Below are 12,900 nucleotides of genomic sequence, written 5' to 3'. Positions count from 1 at the left end.
CTGAGGCTCAGAACTTTTGTGTAAACTGTTCAAAGTACTACTGCGCTCTCGGTGTGAGTCCAAACATGGCGGCCTGTTTAAGAGGCACAAAGTGCTTGATCGGAAGGACGTGAAGAAATGGGTGGTGCCTGGGACGGTCGTGGACGATCTGGAAAGATGCGAGTACCATCCCGGGAAAAAGGTGGAACTGTTCTGCGGAGACCACCAAAAGCTATGTTGTCATATATGCGTCTCCGTTGTTCACAGGTACGAATCGTATAGCGAAAGTAGGCCACTATCAGCTATCACATAGGGGACTGATTACACAAAAGTTACACTAGATATAAACAAACGGGCATTTAAGCATAACATTCGTAAACGTAAACATTATGTAGTATAGGTTTTTCATAAACAGGTTTTAAGTCCATAGCAAATAATATGTTTTGCCAGAATTCTACAATTATTTATTTTTATGTTAATGCCGTTATTTAATTATCGTTTTTTTAATTGAAGACAATGTTCGGTGATACAACATATACCAGACGTAGCAAGAGGTATTGATGACAAACCAAAATTCAAACGGCTTCCACAACAAATCGCCGACATCCAATCACAAATCAAGAAGCTACAGGGGTCCCGCGAGGAAAATCAACAATGCATACGGGACTCCCGTGCACAAATCCTATTCGAGATCAGAGCTTTGCGAAGAAAGATCGACAAAACCCTTGATCAATTGGAGCAAAACACAATCAAAGAGTTGGACGTTATGGTAGCAACATTTGAGGAGCAAATGAAGAAAGACATTGAACAGTCAGCACAGTTGAGCAAGGACATAAAATCACTTGCAGATAGCATGGCGAAGACTAAGACGAACAATTCCTTGGCCTATATTGGATATTTTCGATGCCAGAAATTAATTACAGAAACCAAAGCTATTCTCGAAGACAACACAAGCAAACAAGAAGTAGAGTTGGCGTTTGTGCAAAGTACTGGGCTAAACGACCTTATTGATTCTTTAATGTCTTTGGAACGGTTTGGAGATATTACTAATATGTCTCATGTTTTCAAGGTTGAGAATGTGAAACAATTCAATGCGGCACTAAAAACTGACAAAGAAATTTCAACTATAACTGGAATATGTGAACTAATAAGTGGAGAGCTCGTCCTCGTCGACAATTACAATTGCCGTTTAAAGCTCCTGAACCAGTCCTACCAGGTCGTCGATCACTGTGACGTTCCAACTCATCCACGAGATGCATGCCATATTGCGGGTAATGAGCTAGCGGTTGCTGTCAACTGTAATGATGAGAATAGACATGAAGTTCGATTCTTCAACGTTAAGGATTCAGAGCTACAACAGACAAGAAAGTTAACGTTCAGTCACATAGTATCCAAAATAGCTCATCATTCAGGGCGTCTGTATATCACATCTGACACTGCGCTTTACTCTTACGACAAGGCAGGTAATGACCGGAGAAAGTTGTTTGAGGACGAGTCGGATGCATACACCGTTTACGATTGTGCTGTAAGCTCTGATGGCAGTAAAATTTACATAGCAAATTACTCCAACGACCAACTTCTTACCTTGGATAGGGCAGGAAATAAACTAGCAACGATCAGCGATCCCGATATGAAAGGTCAACGCGAAATACACGTGTCACCTCTAGGTCACGTTTTTGTCTGCTCGTATAGCTCAAACACCGTACTTCAAGTGGACAGGGAAGGAAAGAGGAAGCTGGCTACACTGGCTACACAGGCTGATGGATTGGTGAAACCACAATCACTGTGTTACAGAAGCCCTATATCAAGTCTTGTTGTAGGACAAGCTGAAAATAACAACATTGTTGTGTTGAAGGTGAAATAATGAATTACAAAAACGCTCATCAGAAGACTTGTACACTCGATAATAAGCCTACTTCTATAAAAATTAGATTTTGCGTGAATGTTAGAACTTGTTAATAATAATGTATCCTAGTTTATATTAAGAATGTTTGAGTGATATACCGGTGTACAATGTGTGATTAATTGCTGAGTCGTATCACATTACATAGAAACTATACATCTTTCAAAAAAAATATCATATTTTTGATTGGTTGTAAAAAATTAACTTATATATCAATATTTGAATAATCATGATTGCCAAATGAACTTAATCACATAATGCTTTAATATTATATATTATAATTTATTATTATTATCTTATTCAGCTTCAAATGAAATAAAGCTGATAACATCAATTCTATTGCATTTGCTATTTTGTTTACTTATCCAGCCTCTGTTTTATTCTACCGAATCACCTGATTCAATTCAATAGCAACTTATATAACTCATTGGTGAACATATAATTTCGAGGACTAATCGTTCGATAAATTATAAATGGACCTTTAACCATTATAATTGAGTATAAAGAATGTGGAATATCAATATCCTGTGTGGTATGCAAATTAAGTTAACAGAATTGATTAAAAGGCGAATTTAACATACATGATTATCTTAAAGCTGTACTCTCACAGATTTACAGTTTTCACCAAAACCGATATTTTTTGTCTCTGAATCAGCTCTTTTATGTAACAAGGCCTTCTTCTCAGTCATATAAGATAACTCACGATATAACATATTTCAATATTTAAAACTCATAAAATAACATTTTTATTAAAGCGTGAGTAACGCTTTTAGCTACAAAACATAAATGTTCGATTATAAATATGAATAACTGCGATCTGATCTTTTGTCAGTAGACTTTAGCACTGCTTCCTAAACAATTACGCAGAAATTCAAAGACAAAACAGTATTGATAAAAAGGTTTTCAAAAATGCCAATGTGTGAGAGTGCAGCTTTAACATCCATCTGTGACTAAAGAGATGGGAAATGTAATGATTTAACCTTTTAAATATGTTTTATTGTCGATTAGTTTATAAATAAATGCAACTTCTAGTTGATATACCGTCAATTCATAATACTGGTATTATGTATATTGTAATCAATACATTAAAAATAATGTCGATAATGTCCAAAATATAGTAATATTTGAGCGAACCTTATCACCTCTGCTTTGAATCTTTCACGAGCATCTGCAGTACCCTTTTTAAAATATTGATTGCGTATTGATATTATTGTTGCATGCGAGGTATTCCAGTTTAATTCCAGTAACCAAGATAACGAAGTTGAAATTTGCCGACACCATAGACAAGGTTACATCATTTACAACTACTACAAATACTTATACTACTACTACTACTACTACTACTACTACTACTACTACTACTACTACTACCACTTCTACTACTACTACTACTACTACTACTACTACTACTACTACTACTACTACTACTACTACTACTACTACTACTACTACTACTACTACTACTACGACCACTATTGCTGCTTATACTGCAGCTGCTGCTGTTACTACTTATGCTGCTGCTGCTGCTGCTGTTGCTGATGATGATGATGATGCTGACGACGACGACGACGGCGACGACGACGATGATGATGATGATGATGATGATGATGATGAACTATTATTAAAACATTTGAGAGAAAGGTTGGAAAACCAACTCTTCGTTTTCAAGCGCAGCTCAAATAACTGTCACAAACATTATTTAGTTGACATATACAGTTCAATAAGCAGAAAGGCACAACGACATTAACCTGTCGTTGTTTTATTGCTAACCTTTTACTTGAAGTTTCACAACTTAAACGTTCATATTTGAGCGTCCACGTAAATAACGTTTTGACGGCGGTAATAAAGATGAGAACGTTAATCTGTTTGCGTTATTTTTTCAAGCCAGCCTGCGGTCAATTTTGTACATGCGATAGTTAAGACATTACCTATACAACTATGATACATTGATCAACAACTTGTCAGCGTGTATTAGAACGTGTCTGCTAATTGTACCCGTCTGATTCCGGTGAACTAAAATCAAAGCGTAGACATTGAAAACATTCAAGTCGAAGCCCGTTCAAGTTACGTGTGTTTCGTAAGTGTGTTGGGAAATACATCATATGTAGATATAAACTGTTGTTTAACGTCTAAATAATGTAAGAGTTTAGCTGGGAGACTGCCATTACTTCAAGAGTAACAGAAACAATGAAACTTAACGTTAGAAATTCCTCCAAAGACCAACTTCTTACCTTGGATGGTGCAGGAAATACACTAGCAACGCTCAACGATCCCGACATGAAAAGTCAATTCGCTGTACACGTGTCACCTCTAGATCATATTTTTGGATTGGTGAAACCACACTCACTATCTTACAGAAGCCATACATCAAGTATTGTTGTGGGACAACATGAAAATAACATTTTTGTGTTGAAGGTGAAATAATTAATTACAAAAACGCTTATCAGAAGAACTTGTACATTCGATACTAAAACAGCCTACTTATATAAAATTAGACATGGCGTGAGTTTAACTTGCTAATAATAATAATAATAATAATAATAATAATAATAATAATAATAAATATGTTAGTTCATATTAAGAATGTTAGAGTGATATACCGGTGAACAACGTGTGATTTATTGTTGAGTCGTAGAACATTACAAATTATACATCTTGCAGAAAAAAATATCATATTTTATATTGGTTGTAAATAATAAACTTGTAAACCAATATTTGAATAATCATGATTGCCAAATGCACATTATCACATATTACTTTAATATTATATATATATCATCTTATTCAGCTTCAAATATATATAAATCTGATAACATAACTTATATTGCTATTGCTATTGTGTTAACTTGTCCAGCCTATGTTTTACTCTACCGATTCACCTGATTCAATTCAATAACAGCTTTTAACTCATTGGTGAAAATATAATTTTGAGCTCTAATCGTTCGATAAATTTTAAATGGACCTTTAACAATTATAATCATGTATTATAAAGAATGCCGAATCTCAGTATCCTGTGTGGTATGCAAATTAAGTTAACAGAAAAGATGAATAGGAGAATTTAACATACATGATTATCTTAAAGCTGTACTCTGACAAATTAACAGTTTTGACCAAAAAAGGGGTATTTTGACTCTGAATCAGCTCTATCATGTAACAAACCCTAATCATTGAAATACTTGGGGTTTACCTATTAGTTAATTATTAACTGTTTTATTATTAAGTTTCCTCAAGTAAATGCATACTATGATAATATTTACCGTTTGCCTTTACTTTATTCAGGATTGCTGGGATAGGGGTGAGGTTGTGCTCGCAAACTGGTTTAAACTCCAGAAAATTTATTTTACTGACCGTTCCAAGGCGGTTCCTAACAATCCTTGATAAACACACCTAGTTTTTATAAGGTATATATGTACTGTGTATTTTGTGGAGTTTTATGCTGAGTTTTTTGTTTCTTGTCTGTGATTTTTTTTGTGTGTTAATGTCTTAGGCGTTTACCCTGTGCCATAAAACGGGGTTTAAATTTAAGCTTTTGGCTACTAAGCTTGTTTCTGTAGTTTTTCATATATATATTGTAAATCATTATTTGAATATTGATATTCGCTATAAATGAAGATCAGGACAAATCGCTTTTACTATATGTTGGTACATATATATTTTCTTATTTAGTTATATGTGTATCTCAAGTTGATAACATAAATGTTACATTCTGATAAATATATTAAAGGCACTCGCCCATGTCTCTGATAAAATTATCTTTTTTGCTTTTATGCATCAGAAAACAATAATGTTATAATTATTTAACTTTTTGGTCCCGATTTGTCAGACAAAACTAATATTTAAAGAATAAAACATAAATAGAATAATGTTTTAGTCGGGATTGTACCCATCATATACAACACATAGGTTATTTCAATATATATTAGATACCTTGAAAACTTGAAATCATTAACAAAAGAATGGTCTCCGAAAGCCTTTTACCCAAGATATTACCCAAGACATGAAAACACAGTCAAGATAACCACTTAAACATGAAGGCGCCATGGTTTTCATTGTCCAGCGGCTGTTGACAATGTCCAGTTTTATTTTCTCTTACATTTTTATTTGCGCGTATAAATTGTGAAATAAATGCCTATATAACTTACAACGTATGTTTATGTAACCATTAAATATTGAGTTTGATTGAAATTCCTTAAACGTATCGCTTCTCTCTATTTATTTATTTCTCTGAACTGCTTTTTTGAAAATTGTGCCCAGATAACTTTCAAGGTTTTTTATGTAACCATTCTAAAGAACAATGCGTTACTTATTGAATTTGATTGTAACTGCTTAGACGTGCTGTTTCTGTCTAGTTTCCTCTTTCCTTGTAAGGCATTTATATAGAGTCCGTGCTCAAAAATTGAGCTGAATCTATACAGTTGTGTAGTATTTTGTCATCGTCATGTTTAATATAGCCTGTGTCGGTGAGAATGCCTCGCCTTCTCCCAGAACCGGCATATGTGTATTTGTTTCGTATTTGCTATTGTCATCGCCAAATCACTTGCACAATAAACCTTTACGTCTAGTCGTTCCCTCTGTCATTCCTGTTTGCAATATATTGAAATTTAAATTTATGCAAAAAGCTGCAGAAAAAAGCTTTGAAGCCATACGTAGTGTGGGGTAAAATGTGAATTGATCCTTCAATGGAACAATATAGTATACTGAATCAGGAAACCCAATATCCTGATTCATATTTAACTATAGAAAAAAGTAGAAACGGGCACACATATGGTTCTTTTTTTTTTCATTTGTATCTACAAACTTTAGAAATGCTTAAATAGTAATCATTATGTTTGAATATGAAATTTGACTAATATGATTTGGAACATAAAATGTTGCTTCTTTGTTATAGCTTGTGACTAGAACAATTAAAATGAAAAGGAGCAGAAACGAAGTTACTGTTAGTGGCAGTGTTTTGTTTTGGATTTACACTCACTTTGTAATTGTAAATAAACTTCGGCATAGATACCATACCTGCACTACGAGATTCACGGTAACAATGTTCGTGCTTTAAAGAATATAATCCATAGGATTGTGTCCAGAGGGATCATACTCTACACAAGAGCACAGCATAGACGGACAATGTATGCATCAAATTCTTTGCATATATTTTCCAGTGGTTTATATGTGTCGATGTAATTATGCATTTTACTGTGTTACAAATTGATATCTTTCCCTGTCTTGAAATCGAACTTCAGCGTGCAAAAGGCTGTGACACACTTTCAATAACATCATTTGCGAAATGGCGTTACCTTCGCATTCCATTTTTATATCTAACAATTGCCCTTTTACATATATTGAACGAGAGAGATATGTCATCTCTTAGATACCTTTTTTATTTCAAACATTGTTAAGCCACTCATTAAACATAGGGGTTGGTGCTGACTCGGTGAAATACATATAGTAGAGTAATATTGTTACGTAGGATCCAAATTAATTTTGTGTCTTAATTAGACTTGTTATAGAAGTCAATAATGCGTAAGGAGCTCTCAACGGAATGCTCCAACCCTTACTAGTTGTAAACTATGTTGAAAATGAAACTACTTAATGTGTTTTCCAATTATTGTTAAGCATAAATAATTAACAACATATTTTGTACCTGTAAAATAAACAAACTGCATTGATTGTTGGTGTATTCATGACAATAACAATGTTTGTTGAAACGGACGGTTTTAAAAAGAGTTGTGTGAGATAAGCCAACCATTGACGAGCTAACTTTTATATTTCCCGGACGAATAGAATAAAAGTGTGTATTATATGATGGCGTGTGTTAGACCACAACGCAATGTCATCTTTCGCGTTTCATGGATTGCAGAATGGTAGTGCCTGGTAACACATAATATACATCCAGTCATTCTAGTTATGTTGAAAAGTAGATTGGATTTTAAGATGATGTTCAGTAAGAAGAACAACACAATCGCTATGATTTCAACAATTTTGCTTTCTTATCAATCTTAACGTCATATCCGGTAAGATTATGTCATAAATGGTAATAAGTTCATGACGTCATTTTTTGTGAATATACATTAACTAGAAAATCAGGACGAGATGCCACGCTTTCAGAATTTGATGGAAAGTATACAACTGTATTGAAATATATCTTTATAAAAAAGTTTTAATGATAAAACATGTTTTATATCTCACATACATGTGTATAGTGCTACCATATTTTGTGACTGAAAGCACTAGTGTATCATTGGTAAAATATACGAGTAATATGTCTTAGAATCAAGCCAGTCTAAGAAATGGTTTGCATAGACATATGTATGGTATATAAGTTTGTATTCCTCATGCTGTTCTCATTTTTAGGTCTCAAGTTTGTTTGTTGTTGTTGTTGTTGTTTTTATTTTTGTTGTTGTTGTTTGTTTTTAAAAATGTCCGTAATATGACATCAAGGTTAAGTAATACCACTTATATATTTGTTGAATGTAGAAACCTGAATCTTTAAAAAGGCTCCTGCTGTTTATAAATCAACAAAATGACACCTTAAGGGAGAATCGTGCAATAATGATGTCATTTCAGCATGCTGTGCTTGATACGCAATCATGCTAAAAACCTTTAAAAAGGAGTATACTTTTGGTGGTTTTTTTTGCAACGGTTACATTTACGGTTAGACATCTGTTCAGCAGTGGTCAAAATCGTATCTAGATAAATACATAACTTTATTAACCTTAAGGCTAAGTAATGTACTTTGTGCATCTGTGTAAACATCGTCGTTTGACGTCATTGGGTTAAGTACGCCGACTTGTTCTACGTCGCGTGTTTTAATTTAGAACTACATCAAGCAAATTCAACGTATCTACATGTTTATGAAATTTTCCACAACATGAGAAAATATTCCGGTGATTTAATAAGTATAATTACAATATTACCGATATTAAATGCTTTATTTTCAGTGTCTACGTATTTCTGTTATGGCCCTCTTATATAAAGCATAAATTTGTTAACCAAATAAGTGAAACAAAATATTTTTATACGTATCGGACGCAATCCTTAAAGCATACATTACATGATTCATGTCTAAACTGACTCTGCTTTTTAAGTACTTCTTATCAATGCAGGAAGATTATTCGACACATTTATATTGATAAAAACTCGCTAGATTGTCAGTCTATAGTTTAACAATTGTACATACCGGGGTCTATTATCAGGTTATTATAAATGCCCTGATAAGATTATTAACTACCTTTCGTAAATTAAATAGGGCAGTTGAAACTTTGTGTTGAATTCTCAATGATTAAAAGATTATTTACTAAAATAAAATGGCATTTATTTTCGATTCCTCTCATTACCAATCATCAGATTTAATTCATGACTTTAATTGTTCTCCTTGTGAAGAAGGCGGACTTAACTCTGAGGCTCAGTACTTTTGTGTAGACTGTTCAAAGTACTACTGCTCGCGGTGCGAGTCCAAACATTGCGGTCTGTTTAAGCGGCACAAATTACTCGACCGGCAGGACGTAAACAAATGGGCGGTGGTGCCTGGGACAGTCGAGGACGATATTGAAAGATGCGAGCACCATCCCGGGAAAAAAGTGGAGCTATTCTGCGGGGACCACCGAGAGCTGTGTTGCCAAATATGCGTCTCCGTTGTTCACAGGTACGGTTCGCTTTGCGAAAGGAAATTTAAGTATGAAATCGGTGAAAGGAAACGTTGTGTAGAATAGGTTGCATGTTTATTTTATAAACAGTTTTAAGTCGATCAAACTCAAAACAAATAATTTCTACACGTATTTAATTTAATGTCAATGTCGTTATTAAATTTACATTACAGACAATGTTCGGTGATACAACATATACCAGACGTAGCGAATGGTTTTTATGACAAACCAGAATTCAAACGGCTTTCACAACAAATCGCAGACATCCAATCAAAAATCAAGAAGCTGCGAGAGTCCCGCAAGAAAACGCAACAATGCATACGGGACTCCCGTGCACACATCCTTTCAGAGATCAGAGCTTTGCGAAGAATGTTCGACCAAGTTCTTGATCAATTGGAGGAAGACACAATCAATGAGTTAGACGTTAGGGTAGCAACATTTCAGGAGCAAATAAAGAAAGACATTGATCTGTCCGAACAGATGAACAAAGACATTAAATCTCTTGCAGATAACATGAGGAAGAATAAAACAAACGATTCCTTGGTCTGCGTAGGATATTCAAGATGCCAGAAATTAGTTACACAAACTAATGATTTCATCAGAGATACCGCAACCAAACACGAAGTGGAGTTGGCGTTTGTGCTTAATACAAAGCTGTATGACCTTCTTGATTCTTTAATGTCTGTGGAACGGTTTGGAAAAATAATTAATACATCCCATGTTTTCAAAGTTGAAAATGCGACACAATTCAATGCAGCACTTAGAATTGACAAAGAAAACCCATTCATAAGTGGAATATGTGAGCTACTAAGTGGAGAGCTCGTTCTCGTTGACAATTACAATAGCCGTATAAAGCTCCTAAACCGTTCCTATCAGATTGTCGATCACTGCGACGTTCCAACTCATCCACTAGATGTATGTCACATTGCGGGCAATGAGCTGGCGGTTTCCGTCAACTCTGATAAAAAGAACAGACATGAAGTTCGCTTCTTCAACGTTATGAATTTGAAGTTACAACAGACAAGAAAGTTAACGTTCAATCATACAATACGACAAATAGTTCATTATTCAGGGCGTCTGTTTATCACATCTGACACTGCACTTTACACTTACGACAAGGTTGGCCAAAATGGGGGAACGCTGTTTGAGGACAAAGCGGATAAGCTCAGTGTTTACACTTGTGCTGTAAGCTCTGATGGCAGTAAAATCTACGTCGCAAATGTCTCCAAAGACCAACTTCTTACCTTGGATAGAGAAGGAAATAAACTAGCAACGCTCAGCGATCCCGATATGAAAGGTCCACGCGCAATACACGTGTCACCTCTAGGTCACGTTTTTGTCTGCTCTTATATCTCAAACACCGTACTACAAGTGGACAGGGAAGGAAAGAGGAAGCTGGCTACACTGGCTACACAGGCTGATGGATTGGTGAAACCACAATCACTGTGTTACAGAAGCCATACATCAAGTCTTGTTGTAGGACAAGATGAAAATAACAACATTGTTGTGTTGAAGGTGAAATAATGAATTATAAAAACGCTCATCAGAAGACTTGTACACTCGATAAAAAGCCTACTTCTTTAAAAATTAGATTTTGCGTGAATGTGAGAACTTGTTAATAATAATGTATGTTAGTTTATATTAAGAATGTATGAGTGATATACCGGTGTACAATGTGTGATTTATTGCTGAGTCGTATTACATTACATAGAAATTATACATCTTTCAGAAAAAAATATCATATTTTTGATTGGTTGTAAATAATTAACTTATAAATCAATATTTGAATAATCATGATTGCCAAATGAACTTAATCACATAATGCTTTAATATTATATATTATAATTAATTATTATTATCTTATTCAGCTTCAAATGTATATAAAGCTGATAACATCAATTCTATTGCATTTGCTATTTTGTTTACTTATCCAGCCTCTGTTTTATTCTACCGAATCACCTGATTCAAGTCAATAACAACTTATAACTCATTGGTGAAAATATAATTTCGAGAACTAATCGTTCGATAAAGTATAAATGGACCTTTAACCATTATAATTGAGTACAAACGAATGCGGAATATCAATATCCTGTGTGGTATGCAAATTAAGTTAACAGAAAAGATGAAAAGGCGAATTTAACATGATTATCTTAAATCTGTGCTCTTAGAGATTTACAGTTTTCACCAAAAAAAATGTGTTTTGTCTCTGAAGCAGTTCTTTTATGTGACAATGCCTTCTTCTCAGTCATATAGGATAACACACGATATAAAAGATTTTAATATTTGGAAAACTGCCAAAACTAACATTTTTATTAAAGCGTGAGTAACGCTTTTAGCTACAAAACATAACTGTTCGAATATAAATATGAATATAAACTGCGATCTGATCTTTTGTCAGCAATCTTTAGCACTGCTTTCCAAACATTTACGCAGAAATTGCCCCATTCAAAGACAAAACAGTATTGATAAAAAGGTTGTCACAACGGCCAATCTGTGAGAGTGCAGCTTTAACATCCATCTGGGACTAAACAATTTGGAAAATGCTATGATTTAACCTTTTAAATTTGTTTTATTGTCGATAAAGTTTCTTAATAAATGCAACTTGTAGTGGATACATGTAAAATTCATAATACTGTTTTTTGTATGGGAACAATACTTCTTTTTAAATATATATATATATATATATATATATATATATATATATATATATATATATATGAACTGTATGATATATGTTATAAATATGTTTAAATCTTGAATCTTGCATCTTACAATTATGAATACCTGTATGCTATATATGTATGGAAAAAAAGTTTGCTTTAAATTAATTAAGAATGCCTGTAACATAAATCATATATTAACAAACTGCATGCATATTCAATAAATAAAATGTTTGTACTCCTATTAAAGTATGAAAGGCTTCATAAGATTGCATTGACAAAACCGATATGTTTACTCTTACACATTTAGGCTCTGAATGACGTTGCAATACCACATGTATTCTTTATTTCAGAAGTAACTCAGTGTAAGGCAACTCGTATCCCCCTAATGTGTCTCTTTCCTCCATTTGTTGTCGCCCTTAGAATTGCGTGAAGTTGCATTATTCATTAAATCAATACATTTAAAATAATGCTGATAATGTCCAAAAAATAGTAATATATTAGCGAACCTAATCAGCTCAGGGGCAAAAATAACGAACAATCTCAAGTCTGAGTTCAGACTTAAGTGGCAAAACTGCAAATCTTCATTTTATTGCTGTTTAATATCTAGTTCAGTTATAATGATGAAATTTGCTGAATTTTATAACCGTATGCAAAATTGTACAATTACTCACATTTATTTTGTATAACGAATGGAATAAGAATGATTCGATGTAATTGA

General features: G+C 33.9%; 1 protein-coding gene across 1 annotated transcript; it reads left to right on the top strand.

Annotated features, from left to right (window-relative positions):
- Positions 1 to 4: 4 nt before the first annotated feature.
- Positions 5 to 11,175, top strand: LOC128215993 (uncharacterized; the record flags this gene model as incomplete). The annotated part of the gene is made up of 5 exons (XM_052922590.1): positions 5 to 246; positions 493 to 1,834; positions 8,228 to 8,234; positions 9,257 to 9,518; positions 9,693 to 11,175. Coding segments are annotated over 5 exons (3,204 nt in total), but the record flags the coding sequence as incomplete, so codon positions are not given.
- Positions 11,176 to 12,900: the final 1,725 nt, after the last annotated feature.

This window comes from Mya arenaria, chromosome 14 (assembly GCF_026914265.1).
Source record: "Mya arenaria isolate MELC-2E11 chromosome 14, ASM2691426v1".
Taxonomy (NCBI): Eukaryota; Metazoa; Mollusca; class Bivalvia; order Myida; family Myidae; genus Mya; species Mya arenaria.
Note: the sequence above shows the minus strand (reverse complement) of the source record. Positions and strands in the feature narration are given on the sequence as shown.